General features: G+C 45.9%; 1 protein-coding gene and 1 pseudogene across 4 annotated transcripts; one reads left to right on the top strand and one right to left on the bottom strand.

Moving 5' to 3' along the window:
• Nucleotides 1-111: 111 nt before the first annotated feature.
• Nucleotides 112-2970, bottom strand: ZFAND2B (zinc finger AN1-type containing 2B). Of its 3 annotated transcripts, none has more exons than XM_035305816.3 (10): nucleotides 2923-2970; nucleotides 2704-2779; nucleotides 2331-2425; nucleotides 1970-2101; nucleotides 1713-1864; nucleotides 1403-1495; nucleotides 1265-1325; nucleotides 1112-1179; nucleotides 704-776; nucleotides 112-495 (listed from the first exon to the last, which is right to left on the bottom strand). In XM_035305816.3, the coding sequence occupies exons 2-10, from the start codon at nucleotides 2756-2758 to the stop codon at nucleotides 451-453; spliced, it is 774 nt and encodes a 257-aa protein (XP_035161707.1). In that variant the 5' UTR covers nucleotides 2759-2779; nucleotides 2923-2970; the 3' UTR covers nucleotides 112-450. The 3 variants fall into 3 exon arrangements, with proteins under 3 accessions (XP_035161707.1, XP_035161706.1, XP_078184738.1); XM_035305815.3 differs by having other exon boundaries at nucleotides 2704-2776; XM_078328612.1 differs by having other exon boundaries at nucleotides 2704-2947.
• Nucleotides 2971-4410: 1440 nt separating this feature from the next.
• Nucleotides 4411-5919, top strand: LOC118154745 (myosin regulatory light polypeptide 9 pseudogene; annotated as a pseudogene). The gene has a single exon (XR_013519111.1). The product of XR_013519111.1 is annotated as a myosin regulatory light polypeptide 9 pseudogene (transcript).
• The last annotated feature ends 13828 nt before the right edge of the window (nucleotides 5920-19747 follow it).

Raw genomic sequence — 19747 nt, 5'->3', positions numbered from 1 at the left:
GCTTTGTGGGGTGGGGTACTGCGGTGGGCCTCTACCCATAAGTCAGGAGAGCATTCTTGACACAGCTTTTCTGTTTGAGGTGGAAGAGAAGAGAGATAGACACCACTTGTATGTCTTATCAACTGCCAAGTTCTTTATTTTCTCTAGGCCCCTTCCTGCCCACACCTCATGGGAGCAGCTCCAGTATAAGGGAGATGACATGATGAAGGGGCTGAGAGTAGGGCCTGGCCAGCTTCCACCGAGGGCCCAGCCAGGAAACAGTTGCTAGCTGCTCTCTCCCATGCAGCTGGAGCGCTAGCAAGGCCTTCCAGAGGCTCCCAGGGCGACCTCCACATCACTCCCGCTTGTCTCTGCCTTCCAAGCTGCTCCGGACCTCCTCTCGCTGTGTACCCTAGAGGTGTGAGGGCCACAGTCCTCCTCAGATGAACCTCCCTCCCCGAGCCCAGGGCCCTAGCACAGGCTGCAGTTGGACGGCTTCAAGCTACGGCTCTGCGCCTAGAGCAAGGAGAAGGGAAGGAGGGGAAGACAGGATGCAACATCAGGGAAATGAGGGGACAGCCCTCATTCCAGAGCTCAGCATGGGCTGGAGTCATACTGAAAACCAAATGACAACCACCGTTCCAAAACTGTGCACCTCTTAGAAGAACCCCCACCCCGAATTCTTCCTCCCACTGTAGCATCCATCTTCATCTCAGCCTCATACCTGCTGTCGCTGGTATTCTGCCTCACTGGCTGACAGTGCTTGTGCTAAAGCTAGGTCTTCTTCCTCCTGAGAACTGGGAGGGAAGAATGGCTTTAGATGATGGTAAGATCTAAAATTTGAACATAATGATCTGTATGTGTCAGGCCTCAGGGTGCTAAGCTCTGCCAGGGATGATCTCAATCTTCATAGCAACACTACAAAGTGGGTATTAGTATTGTACCATTTTATAGAGGAAATGAAGGCTCCGTGGGTTAAATAACTTGACAAAGATCATATGGTTTATTTTAATTTTGAGCCCAAGTTGCTAGCAATTATCTTGCATTGTGTCAGAGTGGTCTCACCTACCTCCCTCCACATCAAGCCTTTGCCTACAGCTTGCCCTCTCTCTTTCACAAGAGATTAAGTTACCTTGGAACCCGGGGTTTGGTCTCTGCCAGGGACATTTCCAGGGCTCGCTGCAGAGCTTCATCCTCACTCTGCAAAGGGAGAAAGAAGACCAGTGTCCTTGGACTTCACTCTCTGTGTGCTTGTTTTTGCCCATCCAACCTCTGCCCAACTCACCAGGCCATTCTGCAAAGCAATCACTGGAGGGGCTGTCCAGGATGGAGATCGGGTTGTGGCTCTACGACAGACATTGAAGAGGTAGAAGTCAGAGGTGTGAAGGGGAAAAACGAGGAGCAGGGAAACAGGCAGGCCTACCTGCTGGGAGAGGGACAGGAAGGCAAGGTTCCACTTGAGCTGGAGATGGTGCTTGTAGAGGCCACAGCTTGTGCTCTGGAGATGGCGGCAAGGCTGTAAGGAAGAAATACTTTTGACATGTCTCCAAGAACCAGCCTTACCCAGGAAGTGGAGAGTTCTGGAAAAACATGCACTTGAATAGGAAGCTAAAAGGCTCCCCTAGCCGACAGGGATGGGGTTGAAGCTCCCTAATTTGTAATGATAGAACTTGAGTCAGTTCCAAAAGAATTCGATGGTCCCAAAGCCAAGTAGAGGACTTGGCTGCAATTACCCTGCCCGGCTGGTTGGATGCCCTTCCCCAGAGCAATCATGGTCCAATGGGTGCCGGTGCTTGATGCAGAAGTTTCGGCTACAGCGTTCACAGGTCAGTTTCATCATTTCTCGCTGCCGGCAGCCAGCGCGCTCACACTTATTGGTGAAGATCTGAGGTGAAGTGAGAAGGTTGTTTCTGCTAAGATTCTTCGACTATTTGGGTTTCCAGGCATCTGTAGTCCCAGCTGGGTTGTGGCTGACTCCTACAGTGCTTACCTTACGTTTTTGCTGTGCTGGATCAGAGCGACAGTCTCTGTCAATGTGCTCTCCCACAGCACGGTCAGGGGGCTCCCCTCTGGCCACAGGCACAGGCACATTGCAGAGAGGGCACACAGGTACCTGGATATCCTATAGTCAAGGAGCAAGGGTCAGTCTGTAGCCTACTCCAGTCCAACAAATCTCTGGTCCTGAAAGAACTTGGCTATGACCCCACAAACGCTCAAGAAAACAATGTTTCCCAGCACGGAAAGCCTCAGATAGACAAAAGAGGAATGTGAGACACTGTGAGACACAGATCTGGGGGATTCTACACGCATTCTCCATCTGCCCGCTTTCACCCTAAGGATCGCCCCCTCACCTTTTGGTAAGCAGATTCACAGTGATGCTGGGCGTAGGCCACATGGTCTGCGCAGAAGATGCCCGAGCAGGCATCGCACTTAAGCGGCAGGAAATCTGCAGAGAGTTGGTCGGATTGCAGGTCCAGCGGGACCTCGATGTCCTTCCTTCTCACCCAAGCCTTCCACGCAGGAGAAGGAAAACGCCACCCTATTTGCGACACACCGCCCCTTCCCAAGCCCATTACCTCCTTGGCCACGCCCCCTCGGCCATCGCTCCCAACTTCAAGCCCCGCCCCCCGGCCTTGTCAGCCGGGGAACCCACCCTTCCCTCCCCACCTGTGGGTCGAAGTCCCTTTACGCTGGGCCCCGCCCCCCGCGCGCTCCGCCCCTCACCCAAACGCTGACAGCTCGGCTCCGAACAGTGAGCCCCGAGGTCCGGAAACTCCATCGCCAGGCCGGGCAGGGCCTGCTAGGAGAAGTGGCGAGTGCTGAGCGTCTCTAGGGCTCCTGCTCCGAGTCCGGACCGCAACCCCGCACTCTGGCGGACTCCCTGCCCCGCCCCTTCCTCTCCCCCGCCCAGCCCGGGTTACTGAAGCCCCCGCGCCTGCCTACCTACGGCGCCTGCTCCTCCCTCAGCGCGCCGCGCGCTGACGTTATCACGCAGGGCGGGCGTGTCCGACGTCTCTCCAGGCAGCTGGGAAGCGCCGCGGCCAAACCCCTGCCCAGCCTTGCTCTGGGAGGTGGCGAGTCGGAAGACTCTCCTGAGGCCAGAGGGTGGGTGTGCGCGGCTCTGCGACCCTGGGCGCGGGCATAGGTCCATAAGCGTCTCTCTGGGGCATCAGGGACCGGCGAAAGGGCCAGCGAAGGCGAAGTCGGATATCTTGGGGATGGAAGGCTGGATGGTTTGGGGTCCTTCAAAATTTGGTCCTTAGACACGATGCCCTCCCCCTGGCCATTTTGTTCACGGCTATGGCTCCCCTTTGTCTCCACGAGCTGAAAGGGGCACACTCCCATATTTCTCTGAAGTCCAGACCTCTCTAGAGATGCAGATCCCTCCTCCAGTTTCGACTTTGGTACCCGCCTCAGACTGAAGTAGGCGCACCTGCTATGTGATCGTCCTTCTATTCTAGCACCCGTATAACCAATGAGCTGTCCCCAGACCCTACGTAAGTATACTGGGAAGTCAGGAACCACATCTACCTCATTTCGTGTTGGGTTCTAGCACCCAACAGTGCCTAGAACAGTGTAGTCCTCAGACTTTAGTGTGAATCCAAATCGCCTACAAAGCTAGTTTAAAATGCGGATTTCCGGGTCCTGGAGCTTCTAATTCAGTAGGAACACCTGAAGGAATTCTGACACAGATTGCCCATGCACCACACTCCGAGAAACACTAGCCTAGAATATTCTCAGTGATTATTAAATGAATGTAGCTAGGAATACAAACACAAGCCACCATGCCCAGCTAATTTTTAAATTTTTATTTTGCAGAAATGGGGCTCTCACTTTGATGCCCAGACTGGTCTCGAACTCCTGGCCTCAAGTGATCCTCCTGCCTTGGCCTCCCAAAGTGCTGGGATTACAAACGTGAGCCACTACACCTGACCAGTATTCTTTTTACTTGTTTTTCCTTTTTTTTTTTTTATTGTGTATTCCAGGAAAACTTGTTTTTGTTTTAAATTACCTCCAGGAATTTATGAATGCTTTTATTTTTTTCAGTATGTAACTGTCAGATTTCAAATAATTCTTTTCATGTCTCATTATAATCATTTGATTCTAAGAATTTTGTTTATTCAGTTTTTTTCTCTCTATATTCATCAGTAGCTTAAGAATTGTAGGCTTCCAGGCCTGGCGTGGTGGCTCACGCCTGCAATCTCAGCACTTTGGGAGGCTGAGGCAGGAGGATCACTTGAGCCCAGAATTTCCAGCCCGGGCAACATAGTGAGACCCTATCTCTACAAAAATTAAAAAGAATGGTAGGCTTCCAGTTTGGAGACACTTGTATTGAGCAGACTAAACAAAAATAAACACTGCCTCTCTTCCCACTCCCACTTTACAAATGCTCAGATAACCAAAGCTTTGTGAAACTCAGAAAATAAAAATCTTTGGATCTCATTTTTGAGCATGAGCCAGAATGCTTGAAGGGCCATGTATTCATTTGTTCTTATGTTGCTAGAAAGAAATACCTAGCTAGGGATGGCTGCAGGGAAGGGCTCGCTGAGGTGCCCACCATGTCAAGCAAAAGAGTTAAGACCAAGACCACCAAGAAGCACCCTCAGCATGCAACATCTAATGTGTTTGCTAAGTTTGACCAGTCACAGATTCAGGAGTTCAAAGAGGCCTTCAACATGATTGATCAGAACAGAGATGGTTACATTGACAAGGAAGATTTGCATGATATGCTTGCTTCACTGGGGAAGAATCCAACTGATGAGTATCTGGATGCCATGATGAATGAGGCTCCAGGCCCCATCGATTTCACCACATTCCTCACCATGTTTGGTGAGAAGTTAAATGGCACAGATCCTGAAGATGTCATCAGAAATGCTTTTGCTTGCTTTGATGAGGAAGCAACTGGCACCATTCAGGAAGATTACCTGAGAGAGCTGCTGACAACCATGGGGGATCAGTTTATGGATGAGGAAGTGGATGAGTTGTACAGAGAAGCACCTATTGAGAAAAAGGGGAACTACAATTACATTGAGTTCACAAGCATCCTGAAACGTGGATCAAAAGACAAAGATGACTCAAAGAACTTCAAATTCCAGCCAAACATTCCTTGTTGCCATTTTGGGGTATTTCTGATATTTTTCTCTTGCATGCCCTTAGCTTTATGGCTTTTGCATTTCCTGTTGTATTTATTCTCAGCCATTTTGGGCACATGTATCTTTATACTCGGACTGGAAATGAGACTTTCTATTAATATCATTTGCAAAATAGAAAATAGGGTAATTTTTTTTCTTTTTTTCTTTCTTTTTTTTTTTTTAATGAAAGAAAGAGAAAGAGAAAGGGGGAGAGAGAACAAGAGTCTCGCTCTATTGCCCAGGCTGGAATGCAATCTAAAAATAGGTATTAAAAACCTCTTTTATGCCAATAGTTGTGCTTAACAGCAAAGACAGGAAGGAATAAGGGAAGAAAATAACAAACAGCCAACCAATGTTTCATTTACATCTGTGAAATGCTATGCAAATGCTGAAGAGTGATTTACTTCCAATTATGTGGTCACTTTCAAAATAGGTGTAATGTGATACTGAGAAAAATTTATGTTCTGTGGACCTGAGGTGAAGAATTCTATAGATATTCACTGAGTTTACTTGTTCCAGGTCTGAGTTCTAATCATAGATGTCCCTGTTAATTTTCTATCTCGTTGATCCATCAAATATTAACAATGTGGTGTCAAAGTCTCCCACTATTATTGTGTGGAAGTCCAAGTCTCTTTATAAGTCATTAAGAACTTGTCTTATGTATCTGGGTGTTCCTATATTGGGTGCATATATATATTTATGATCATTGACTCCTGTTGTTGCATTGATCCTTTTACCATTATGTAATGTCCTTCTTTGTTTCTTTTAGTCTTTGTTACTATTAAAGTCTATTTTGTCAGAGACAAAAGTTACAAGTCCTGTTGTTTTTTTTTTTTTCCTCTCCATTTGATTGGTGAGTCTTCCTCCAATTCTTTGAGTCTTTGTATGTCCTTGCATATGAGATGGATCTGGATACAGCGTACCAACAGGTTTTGACTTTTTATTCAGTTTGCCTGTCTGTGTCTCAGTTCGGGGCATTTAATCCATTTAAATTTAGGATTCATATTGATATTTGTGAGTTTAATATTGTCGTTTAATGCTATCTGGCTATTTTGCCCATTAGTTGATATAGATTCTTCATTGTGGAGATACTCTTTACCTTTTGGTAAGTTTTTGGGATGACTGATACTGGTTGTTCCTTTCTGTGTGTAATGCTTCTTTCAGAAGCTCTTGTAAAGTAGGCCTGGTGGTGATGAAATCTCTAAGTGCTTGCTTGTTCGTGAAAAATTTTATTTTTCCTTCATTTATGAAGCTTAGTTTGGCTGGATATGAGATTGTGGATTGAAAATTCTTTTCTTTGGGGATACTGAATATTGACCCCCACTCTCTTCTAGTTTGTAGGGTTTCTGCTGTGAGTCTGATAGGCTTCCCATTATGGGTAACCTGACCTCTCTCTCTAGCTGCCCTTAGAATTTTCTCCTTTATTTCAACCCTGGTGAATCTAACGATTATGGCTGCTCTACTTGAGGAATATCTTTGTGGTGTTCTCTGTATTACTTGGAGTTGAGTATTGTCCTGCCTTATTAGGTTAGGAAAGTTTTCCTGAATAATGTCCTGAAGAATATTTTCCAGCTTGGATTCATTCTCTTCATGACATTCAGGTACACCTATCAAATGTAAATTAGGTCTTTTCACATAGTCTCATATTTCTTGAAGACTTTGCTCATTCCTTTTTACTCTTTCTTCTCTAATCTTGTCTTCTCATTTCATTTCATTAAGTTGGTCTTCAACCTCTGATATCCTTTTTTCTGCCTGATCAATTCGACTGTTAAAACCTGTGCATACTTCGCTGAGTTCTCATATTGTATTCTTCAGTTCCATTAATTCACTTATATTCCTCTCTAAATTGTCTATTCTCATTAGGATTTCATCAAACCTTTTTTCAAGGTTCTTAGTTTCTTTACGTTGGGCTAGAACATGTTCTTTTAACTCACAGAAGTTTATTATTATCCACCTTCTGAAGCCTAATTCTGTTAATGGAACACACTCATTCTCCATCAGGCCTTGTTCCCCTGTTGATGAGGAACTGTGATCCCCTGTAGAGGGAGAGGCATTCTGATTTTGGGTATTCTCAGGCTTTTTACGCTGGTTTCTTCCCATTATTGTAAATTTATCCATCTGTCGTCTTTGTAATTACCGACTTTCAAATTAGGTCTCTGAGTAGATGTCTAACTTGTTAATTCCCAGCACCGAAATCTTGGCAACCCACTGCGCCAGCTAAAACAGCGGCATTAAGCTTCGTGGTGCTTTTCTGCCCGGGAACCTCTGGTTTGGCTTTCCTCTTGAGTCCCTTTTTCAATCAGCTGAATGGGCGACTCTGCCTTCCCGGAACTCCAAACATCGACCAAAAGGGGACCCGGTCCCGTTTACTCTGCACCGAGAACCACCACGCCGGCCACAAGAGTCACACTGGCAACCCGTGGGGCTCTTCCACTGGGAATCTCCTGGTCCGTAAGCAACAAAAATTCATCTGAACGTGTAGTGTCCTCTCGTTCTCTGCGCTTTCACTGGGAGCTACAATCCTTAGCTGCTAGTAATTGGCCATCCTGGATCTCTCTCAAAAATAGGATAATTTAACCTACCAGCCTCTCCCCATAATAACTGTAGTCTATAAACAGTCAATATGTTTTTTCAGAGAAAGTTATCCTCTCAGTTTTTTCTGAACCATAATTAAACTTTATGATGAAAGAAAGAAAAAGAAAAGAAAGAAAAAAAGAAAAGAAAGACCTAGCTAGGAATGGTGGCTCATGCCTGTAATCCCATCCTTCAGGGGCCAAGGTGGGAGGGTCACTTGAGCCCAGACGTTTGAGACCAGCCTGGTCAACATAGCAAGACCTCAATCTCTACAAAAAATAAAGTTAGCTGGGCATGGTGGCATCCACCTGTTGTCCCAGCTACTCAAGAGGCTTTGGTAGGAGGATTGCTTGAGCTCAGGTCGAGGTTGCAGTGAGCTATGATTGCACCACTGCACTTCAGCTGGATGACAAAGTGCGACCCTGTCTTTAAAAAAAAAATCTGAGAGGCGGGTGGATCACGAGGTCAAGAGATCGAGACCATCCTGGTCAACATGGTGAAACCTCATCTCCACTAAAAATACAAAAAATTAGCTGGGCATGGTGGCGCGTGCCTGTAATCCCAGCTACTCAGGAGGCTGAGGCAGGAGAATTGCCTGAACCCAGGAGGCGGAGGTTGTGGTGAGCCGAGATTGCACCATTGCACTCCAGCCTGGGTAACAAGAGCGAAACTCCGTCTCAAAAAAAAAAAAAAAAAAAATCGGAGACTGGTTGACTTATAAAGAAAATAGGTTAAATTTACTCATGGTTCTGCAAACTATATAGGAAGCATGGTGACAGCATCTGCTGAGCTTCTGGTAAGGCCTCAGGAAGCTTCTAATCATGGCAGGAGGCCTAGGGGGAACAGGCATGTCACATGGCAGGACTGGAAGCAAGAGAAAGAAGAGGGAGATCCCAGAATCTTTTAAAAACCATGTCTTGGGTGGGCATGGTGGCTCACACCTTTAATCTCAGCACTTTGGAAGGCCGAGGTGGGAGGATCACAAGGTCAGGAATTTGAGATCAGCCTGGCCAGGATGGTGAAACCCCATCTCTACTAAAAATACAAAAATTAGCCAGGCACAGTAGCGGGCCCCTGTAATCCCAGCTCCTTGGGAGGCTGAAGCAGGAGAATCACTTGAACCTGGAGGCAGAGCCAAGATTGCACCACTGCACTCCAGCCTGGGAGACAGAGCAAGACTATGTCTCAAAAAAAAGAAAAGAAAAAGGCATGGAAAGAGAAACTAACACTTACTGTCATGTCCTGCTCTTCCTCATATGTTAGCTTATTTAATCCCCTGAGAAAACCTTTGAAATAGATATTATGTATTCCCATTTTGCAGATAAGAAACTGAGGTTGAGAGAGATTAAGTTACTTGCTATAGTATAGACAGAATCTGGACCCAAATTGTTGTATTGTCTTCAGTTCTATGTTCTTTCCATTATACAAATTTACCTCCCAAAAATCTATTATTGGCCCCTCCTTAACAACTGAAAAGAGGAATTTTTTTTTTAGACGGAGTATCACTCTGTCACTCAGGCTGGAATGCAGTGGCACGATGGCTCACTGCAACCTCCGCTTCCTGGGTCCAAGCAATTCTCCTGCCTCAGCCCCGGAGTAGCTGGGACTACAGGTATGCACTACCACACCCAGCTAATTTTTAGTAGAGACAGGGTTTCACCATGTTGGCCAGGCTGGTCTGAAACTCCTGACCTTGTGATCCACCCACCTCTGCTTCCCAAAGTGCTGGGATTACAGACGTGAGCTGCCATGCCTGGCCCGAAAAGAGGAATCTTTTTTTTTTTTGAGACGAAGTTTCGCTCTTGTTACACAGGCTGGAGTGCAATGGCACGATCTCGGCTCACCACAACCTCCGCCTCCTGGGTTCAAGCAATTCTCCTGCCTCAGCTGGGACTACAGGCACGCACCACCATGCCCAGCTAATTTTTGTATTTTTAGTAGAGATGGGGTTTCACCTTGTTGACCAGGATGGTCTCGATCTCTTGACCTCGTGATCCACCCACCTCGGCCTCCTGAAATGCTGGGATTATAGGCGTGAGCCACCGCCCCCGGCCCCAAAGAGGAATCTTAAGTGATGATTTTTCTCAGAGTGTTTGTAGAAAATCCCAAATCTTCCCATGGGTTCTCAATAATCAAACATCTTATTTAAAGATATTTAAATATCTAAATGAGAGAACCAGAATGGGGAAGCTCTTTGATTGAGCTGGTTTCAAATCTCTGGAGATTAGTTGGCTGTCATGACTGCCCTCCCTGAGCTCTGCCTTGCTCCCTTGGGTGTGTAATACACAATCTTGGTGACAATACTCAGCCATTTTTCCTCAGGTGCACTAGCTCTTCCGTGAGCTGATTTTAGATGCCTAATTTAGATAAATAGTTCAGATTCGTATAACTTTACAGGTTATACACTGATTTCATATATATTCAACACACTAAATAAGTGTGTGAATATATATATATATATATATATTTTTTTTTTTTTTTGAGATAGAGTTTTGCTCTTGTCACCCAGGCTGGAGTGGCTTGAGCTTGGCTCACTGGAATTTCCACCTCCTGGGTTCAAATGATTCTCCAGCCTCAGCCTCCCGAGCAGCTGGAATTTCAGTCACCTGCCACCATGCCTGGCTAATTTTTGTATTTTTAGTAGAGACAGGGTTTCTCCGTGTTGGCGAGGTTGGTCTCGAACTCCTGACCTCAAGGTAATCCACCTGTCTCAGGCTCCCAAAGTGCTGGGATTATAGACATGAGCCACCATGCCTGGCCATAACCTGCTAATTATTAACCAGAGTTGTCAGGTCTCAGATGCAGCAACTAGTTCAAAGTGAGAAGGATCAAATACAGTGGCTTTTCAAATTTTTCAGCCTTGACCTACTGTAAGAAATATATCTTACATCTCCTTCCAATGTATATAAATATAAAATCAATGTTGTTTAAGCTGCACTGAATTGATTTCGTGGCCTGCTAATTTCGTTAACTCCAAGTTTGAAACCCATGCTCTAATGGGAAGGCGCTGGACATGGAAATAGGAGCCAGTATTGCCCAGGAGAGAGGCTGGGAGGCACAGTGAGAATGCTCCGGGCAGACAAGATGCCAAATGCACTCCAGCCAGAGGCGGTCGGGGAGAGCAGCGCAAAGGTTATGGATGACCTTCAGGTAGAGCTCAGAGGAGGCTGAGGGTGCAAGAGGTGGGAGGTGGAAGAGAGACTCTGTTAAATGCCTTAAATTGAATGCATGTAATTTTATGTTTGCTTTTTTCCCATACCCAGTGAAATAATGGTAAAACAATAAGGAGAACATAAGCGAAAACAATACATGAAGATATGCAAAAACATTTTGGAAGAAAGAAAACTGACTAGGGTCTGAGGAAGTTGGAACAGTGCAAATAACAACAGTTGACTCGGAACCACTAAAAGCTTAGGACTGGGAGCATCAAGCTTTGCAAAGGTAGGGGTGGAAGGAGGGGGCTGGAAATGAAGGGTGAGTTTAAAGTCGACATAAGGAGCAGTTAGACCCCATGTTCCCTCCTCCAGCCTGGTCAGCTGAGTGATTGCCTCTCTCCCATCCCCCACCAAAAAAGGCAGGAGGTGCATGGACTGTCTCCTGAGAATGAACCAGTGAGGCCCTGGGCTTCAGTTCCGCAGCCGGCTGAGGGTGGAGAGCGAGAGAAACTGCAGCTTCTTTCTCCTGGCTCTAGAGCACTGGCAGCCAGGTTCATGCTCCCCAGGCCGGAGGCTGCAGGATTCTTCTCTGGGAGAACTGAGCAGTCTAAAAGTTCTCTGGGTATTGAGAGTTCTCAACACAATAGTTGTCTCTGCCACCTCACCCTGCAGGGAAGATGCCAATCAACGAGTCCTAGAGAGCATTCAGTTGGCCTTTAAGTGCCTCTGCTAAAATATGAAGACCAGGATTTGAGGGAAGTCTCTTTCATGAAAGACAGAAGCCAAAATAAAGACGCCAATGGTGGTGGGAAGGAAAGCAGGTACAATGCAGGGAATATAAAAATATAAGTTACGGCCGGGTGTGGTGGCTCACACCTGTAATCCCAGCACTTTGGGAGGCCGAGGTGGGTGGATCATGAGATCAGGATTTGGAGACCAGCCTGACCAACATGGTGAAAACTCATCTCTAAAATACAAAAAATTAGCTGGGCATGGGTGGTATGTGCCTGTAATCCCAGGTACTCAGGAGGCTGAGGCAGGAGAATCACTTCAACTTGGAAGAAGGAGGTTGCAGTGAGCCAAGATGGCACCATTGCACTCCAGCCTGGAGCCTGGGTATCTCAAAAATATATATATATGTGTGTGTGTGTGTGTGTGTGTGTGTGTGTGTGTGTGTGTGTATAGTTACATATACAATTTATGTAACTAGACTACTAACAATGTAATGATATAACTTATTAAGAATGATCAGGGGGGAACGATCCAAGATGGCCGATCGCTAACATCCCGGGATTGCAGCTCTCAGGGAAAGCGCAGAGAACTAGAGGACACCACACTTTCAGACAAATTCTGGTCGCTCACGGAGCAGAAGATCCCCCAGTGGAGGAAACATACGGGTGGCCAGCACGACTCTCGTGGCCAGCGCAGCGGTTCCTCCGGCACCTCGGCGCGGCAGCTCTCAGAGCAGAGTAAACAGGTTTGGAGGACCCGCACGGGCCCCCAGCAGGACACCAGAGCCTGGCACAGCAGCTGTGATGGCACCTTGGCGCGGCAGCGCTCAGTGCAGAGTAAACGGGACCGGTTCCCCTTCTGACCGAGGTTTGGAGCCCCGGGAAGGCAGAGTCGCCTACTACGGACACAAGAAGGAAGCCAGACAGGAGAATCCTGGGCAGAAAAGCACCATCAGTTTTAACGCCGCTGCTCTGGCCCTGGGAACTAACAACCTGGAAGTCCACTCAAGAGACCTAATCTGAAAGTTGGTAAATTCAAAGACGACAGGAGGATAAATTTACAATGACGGGAAGAAACCAGCGTAAAAAAGTTGAGAATACTCAAAGTCAGAACGCCTCTCCCTCTAAAGATGATCACAGTTCCACATCAACAATGGAACAAGGCTTGATGGAGAACGAGCGCATCCTGATGACAGAATCACTCTTCAAGGAATGGATAATAACAAACTTCGGTGAGTTAAAAGAACATGTTGTAGCCCAACGTAAAGAAACTAGGAACTTTGAAAAAAAGTTTGATGAAATCCTGTTGAGAATAGACAACTTAGAGAGGAGTATGAGTGAAATAATGGAACTGAAGAATACAATACAGGAACTCTGAGAAGTATGCACAGGTTTAAACACTCGAATTGTTCAAGCAGAAGAAGGGATATCAGAGGTCAAAGTCCAACTTAATGAAATAAAACGCGAAGAAAAGATTAGAGAAAAAAGGATAAAAAGGAATGAGCAAAGTCTCCAAGAAATGTGGGACTATGTGAAAAGACCAAATTTACGTTTGATAGGTGTACCTGAATGCGAAGGAGAGAACGAATCCAAGCTGGAAAATACCCTTCAGGATATTATTCGGGAAAATTTTCCTAAACTAGCAAAGCAGGTCAACATTCAACCCCAGGTAATACAGAGAACACCACAAAGATATTCCTCAAGAAGAGCAACCCCAAGGCACATAATCGTTAGATTCACCAGGGTTGAAACGAAGGAGAAAATACTAAGGGCAGCCAGAGAGAGAGGTCAGGTTACCCACAAAGGCAAGCCTATCAGACTTACAGCAGATCTCTCAGCAGAAACTCTACAAGCCAGAAGAGAGTGGGGGCCGATATCCAACATCCTCAAAGAACAGAACCTTCAGCCCAGAATTTCATATCCAGCCAAACTAAGCTTCATAACTGAAGGAAAAATAAAATCTTTTATGAACAAGCAAGAACTCAGAGAGTTTATTACCACCAGGCCTGCTTTACAAGAGCTTCTGAAAGAAGCATTACACACAGAAAGAAACAACCAGTATTAGCCTTTCTAAAAATACACCAAAAAGTAAAGAGCACCAACATAAAGAAGAATTTACACCAACAAATGGATAAAACAGCCGGTCAACATCAAATGGCAGTAACCCTAAATATAAATTGACTAAATCCCCCAATCAAAAGACACAGCCAAAACCCAATGGCATATTACATCCAGACCTGTTTCACATGCAGGGATACACAAAAACTCAAAACAAAGGGATGGAGAAAGATTTACCAACCAAATGGAGAGCAAAAATAAATAATAAATAAATAAAAAGCAGAGTTGCAATTCTCGTATTGGATAAAATAGATTTTAAAGCAACAAAGATATAGTGGTAAAAGGATCAATGCAACAACAAGAACTAACGATCCTAACACCCAGATACGAGACTTAGATTCAATGAGACAGAAAATTAATAAGGATATCAAGGACTCGAACTCAGATCCGGAACAAGTAAACTTAATAATATTTATAGAGCTCTCCACTTCAAATACACAAAATATACATTATTGTCAATACCACATCACACCTACCCATAAGTTTAAATGAAACATTGATTGGCCATTATTAATACCCAAGTTTTTTCAAAATAAAGCAATACTTCCATTTACTCTCCCTCTTTCTCTTCCTCTTTCTTCCTCTCCTTTACTTATTATTTTTTTTTTTTCTTTCCTTCTCTCAAAAAAAATCAACTTGTAAACCTCTAGATCCAGGTCAGCAATGTCTCTCTCATTGCTTGATTTCCTTCCTTCCCTCCCTCCCTCCCTCCCCGCTTTCTCCCTTCCTTCCTTCCTTCCTTCATCCCTTCCTTCCTCCCTACCGTCCTTCTTCCCTCCCTTCCTCCCCCCCAAAAAAAAATACTAAAAAAAAAAAAAAAAAAAAGAATGATCAGGGTGTGGTGGCTCACTCCTATAATCCCAGCACTTCAGGGGGCTGAGGTGGACAGATTACCTGAGGCCAGGAGTTCGAGAGCATCCTGGCCAACATGGTAAAACCTCGTCTCTACTAAAAATACAAAAATTAGCCCAGTGTGGTGGCAGGCACCCATAGTCTCAGCTACTCTGGAGACTGAGGCAGAAGAATTGCTCTAACCGGAGAGGCAGAGGTTGCAGTGACCTGAGATCATACCACTGCACTGCAGCCTGGGCGACAGAGCAAGACTCCATCTCAAAAAATAAATAAATAAATTAGTCTAGGCATGGTGGCTCACACCTATAATTCCAGCACCTTGGAAGGCCAAGGCCAGTGGAGCACTTGAGGTCAGGAGTTTGAGAGCAGACTGGCCAACATGACGAAATCTTGTCTCTACTAAAAAGACAAAAATTAGCTGGGCTTGGTAGCAGGTGCCTGTAATCCCAGCTCCTCGGGAGGTTGAGACAGAAGAATCACTTGAACCTGGGAGGCAGAGATTGCAGTGAGCCAAGATCATGCCACTACACTCCAGCCTGGGAGACAGAGCAAGACTTCGTCTGAGGAAAAAAAGAAATGTAGAGGATAGAAAGCCACAAGGGCAGGAGGTGGGGGCTGTTAACAGGAGGGTAAGTCCTGCAGTGAGGGACATCTGGATATTTTTCTTACATTCTGTGACATGAAAATTATCTGAGCATGATCACCCTCTACCTCGTTCTCCCGAGAAGAGACCTGTGGCTCTGGCAACTACAGATCCTGGACTTTTTTTTTGTCCTGCTGGGTTAGTGGGTGGATCTGGGAATCTGAGGAAGCAGAGACTAGTCTGATCTGTTGGAAAGGACTGAGAGATAAGCACCAGAGTGAAGAACAGAATTTGAAAGTTTACAAGGGAAGGGGCTCACCTGGAGAGGAGGCACAGAACAGGTGGAGTTTGGAGAGCTGGGGAAGATCGACAAAAATGGAGGGACGATGTTGTGTTACATGAGGCAATTTGAGAAAAGTGGGGAAGAGAATGGTAGGAAATACTGTGTATTGGGCATGTTCACCTCCTTTAGTGTTTTCTAGAATGATTTTGTTGATGCCTCCCAGGGTTTTCAGTGCTCTGTGGATGTCAGACTGGCAAGACCTTGCTGAGACTGGCTAGGAGGAGCTTGCCTCCCCAGGGAATAGGGCATGTGGCTTGTTCTGCATAACTTCCTTGTATTCACTGGGTGAAAATGACAGGGTACCAGTCTTTGATCCAAACCCTGCACAGGCCGGGCATGGTGGCTCACATGCCTATAATCCCAGCACTTTGAGAGGCTGAAGGGGGTAGATTACCTGACATCAGGTGTTCAGGAGTTCAAGATCAGCCTGATCAACTTGGTGAAACCCGATCTCTTCTAAAAATATAAAAATTAGCTGGGCGTGGTGGTGGGTGACGGTAATCTCAGCTACTTGGGAGCCTGAGGCAGGAGAATTGCTTGAACCCGGGAGGTAGAGGTTGTAGTAAGCTGAGATCGAGCCACTGTACTCCAGCCTTCTCAAAGAAAAAAGAAAGAAAGAAAAGAAAAGAAAAGAAAGATAGCTGGGCATGGTGGCTTACCCCTGTAATCCCAGCAATTTGGGAGACTGAAGCAGAATTGCTTGAACCCGAGAAGCGGAGGTTGCAGTGAGTCGAGATTGTGCCACTGCACTCCAGCCTGGGTGACAGAGGGAGACTCCATCTGATCTCAGAACAAAACAGGCCAGGTGAGGTTGCTCATGCCTGTAATCTTAGCACTTTGAGAGGCCTAGGCAGACTGATCTTGAGGCCAGGAGTTTGAGACCAGCCTGGCCAACATGGTGAAACCCCATCTCTGCTAAAAATACAAAAATTAGCCCAGTGTGGTGGCACGCACAGCTACTCACGAGGCTGAGGCAGCAGAATCACTTGAATCTGGGAGGTGGAGGTTGCAGTGAGCCAAGATCATGCCACTGTGCTCCAGCCTAGGTGACAGAGCAAGACTCCATCTCAAACAAACAAACGAAACAAAATAAAACAAAAACAAAAAACCCTGCACAGTCCGAGGGGTTTGTCTGTTAAAATAAGGGAGGCAGCCAGGCACAGTGGCTTATGCCTGTAATCCTAGCACTCTGGGAGGCCGAGGCAGGTGGATTATGAAGTCAGGAGTTTGAGACCAGCCTGACCAACATGATGAAATCTCGTTTCTACTAAAAATATAAAAATTAACCAGACATGGTGGCGGGCACCTGTAATCTCAGCTACTCAGGAGGCTGTGGCAGGAGAATCACTTGAAACCAGAAGGTGGAGGTTACAGTGAGATAAGATGGCACCATTGTACTCCAGCCTGGGTGACAAGAGTATAACTCCATCTCAAAAAACAAAAACAAAAAAAAACTCGGTCAGGCGCGGTGGCTCATGCCTGTAATCCCAGCACTTTGGGAGGCCGAGGCAGGTAGATCACGAGGTCAAGAGATTGAGACCATCCTGGTCAACATGGTGAAACCCCATCTCTACTAAAAATGCAAAAAGTTAGCTGGGCATGGTGGCGCATGCCTGTAATCCCAGCTACTCAGGAGGCTGAGGCAGGAGAATTGCCTGAACCCAGGAGGCGGAGGTTGTGGTGAACCGAGATCGCGCCATTGCACTCCAGCCTGGGTAACAAGAGCGAAACTTCATCTCAAAAAAAAAACTGATAAAGGAAACTACCTAGACCTTCTCCGGAACCCCAGCTCCTATCAATCGTTGGGACTCTGTTTTCAAAGAACCCAAGCCTTATTTGTGTTCTGTCTCTTCAAACGTGCTTTGAGTCAGATGTGAGCTCTGTTCCTCAATTTTACTTCCTGAGAAGCTTCCTGGCAACTTTTGTTTTCTTCAGCCAGAATCAGCTTCATCTTCAGTAAAGTTTAGGTGGTCCCTTAACATTAAAACCAAGGCACTAGTGGCTTTGCATGTTTCATCAGAGCCTCTGAGCCCTCTCCTGCCATGGGGTAGCCACCTCTACCTTTCAGGGGCCTGCTTTTAGCTTGTCTGCACTTAGATTAGTCTTGAAGAGTGACTCAGGATTGTCTAGGTGAGATGGACAGAAATGTGTTCCTGCCTGAAAGATGCAAATACAAGAGGAATAAGGAGGGTTATAAATACCCACTGTTCTGGGGTTGGAATATTCCATTAGAGGCATGGGGAGAGAGAGGAAGTTGAACAGCCAGGTAATTTTTGCATTGTTTTGAAATGTGTGTGTATAAACGTCTATATTCAGGTGGCAAAACTAGGGTTGAAACTCACCTTTTGCTTCCAAGTTTAGCAGTTTTTCCATATAGCCGGAGGGTACTATCAGATCAGGGGTGATCAACCAGGGCCATTTTGTCTCCAGGGGAGATTTGAGGGGTGGGGAGGCAAGAGGAGGGGTCTTTTGGCATCAAATGGGTGGCAGGCAAGTGCGGATGATACTAAATATTCCACACTGCCTAGGCAACATGGCGAGACCCCGGCTGTAGGGTCCAGCCCTACAGAGTCCTTTGAGCCCCTCTCTGCTAGTGTGGAGATGAGAAACTGCAGAAATAAAAGACATAAGACACAGAGATAGAGAAAAGAGTTTGGACCCAGGGGTCCACTGCCAACAAAAGCATGGAGTCCAGCAATGGCCCCAAGTGCCTGGACACTCTTTTATTGAGTACACAGCTGGGAGCAGGGTAGGTAGGGCATGGCATTGGTGGTTGGTGATCAAGTACATCACATGTCATATAGGTGGGGGCCCAAAGCTTTCAGGTAGCCAAGATGAGGTAAGGAGCATAATGCACCAGCACTTTTCCATACTTGTTAAGAAAGAACAAAGACAATAAGATTTAGATTGCTTTTACTGATTATCTCTTCTAAGAAAAAGGAGCCAGGTGCAGAATGAGAACATGAGAGTGGACATGGAACGTGACCACGGAAGCACAGCATCACAACAGACCAGTAACAGACCCCATCTCTACTAAAAAAATACAAAAAGTTAGCTGGGTGTGGTGGCACGCACCTGTAGTCCCAGCTACTCAGGAGGCTGAGGCAGAATTGCTTGAACCCAGGAGGCGGAGACTGCAGTGAGCCAAGATTGTGCCACTACTCCAGCCTGGCACCTGGACACAGAGTGAAACTGTCTCAAAAAAAAAAAAATACTGTCACATTAGGGATTAAATTTCAACTGAATTTTGGAGGGGAAATATTCAAACCATAGCAGTACCTGTGGGACACTCAAGTGGAGATGCCTAGTTGGAATTTCTGGGAAAGGAAATGAAGTAAGATTTGGAAGTCATCCAAATCTGAGTGGGAACTAAATGGGTTAATATATGAAATTGTCCAGAATGAGTGAGCAGAATGCAAAGATAAGTGAGCCACTGACACCCAGAACAATACCAACTTTTAAGGGAGTGGACAGAGGAAGAGAAGTCCAAGGTGACTTTAGTTGGACACTAAAAGCAGAATATGGTAATATATTGTCCTTCCATGATAGAATTATTCTTAGAATCACTACCCTTGATCATTATACTTTTGAAGATCGTTTAAAATCATTAAAATAAAATACTGTTTTGCAATATTCCCTTGACTAGAAAATTAAATTCTACCTAGCACTATTATCAACCAAACTCAAGTCATATCTGCCCTCTGAAGTCCTACAACCTTTGAAGTTTGAAGCCTGCTGATGTGAACCCACTCAGCTCTCTTCTTGGATTAGATTCCCAGTTCCTTCAACAGTCTGTTATATGATTTTCAGCCTTCATTTCTAGCAGTCCTCTCCTGGACAGACTACAGTTTGTCCTCAAGCACAGCAAGCCATCCTCTGGAAGTTATTTATTTATTTTTTTGAGATGGGCGTCTCACTCTGTTGCTAGGCTGGAGTTCAGTGGCACAATCTCTGCTCACTGTAACCTCCGCCTGCCAGGTTCAAGCGATTCTCCTGCCTCAGCCTCCAGAGTAGCTGGGATTACAGGCACGTGCCACCACACCCAGCTAATTTTTGTATTTTTTATAGAGTTGGGGTTTCACCATGTTGTCCAGGACGGTCTTGAGCTCATGAACTCATGAATCACCCACCTGAGCCTCCCAAAGTGCTAAGATTATAGGGCGTGAGCCACCACGCCTGGCCACCATTCTCTGGAAGTATTAGAATACTCTTATCACATTTCTTGTTTTGGAGACTACACTTCTATTAACAGTCTAAAAGTTAAGTTTATGAGCAACAAC

Source organism: Callithrix jacchus, chromosome 6 (genome assembly GCF_049354715.1).
Source record: "Callithrix jacchus isolate 240 chromosome 6, calJac240_pri, whole genome shotgun sequence".
Classification (NCBI taxonomy): Eukaryota; Metazoa; Chordata; class Mammalia; order Primates; family Cebidae; genus Callithrix; species Callithrix jacchus.
Note: the sequence above shows the minus strand (reverse complement) of the source record. Positions and strands in the feature narration are given on the sequence as shown.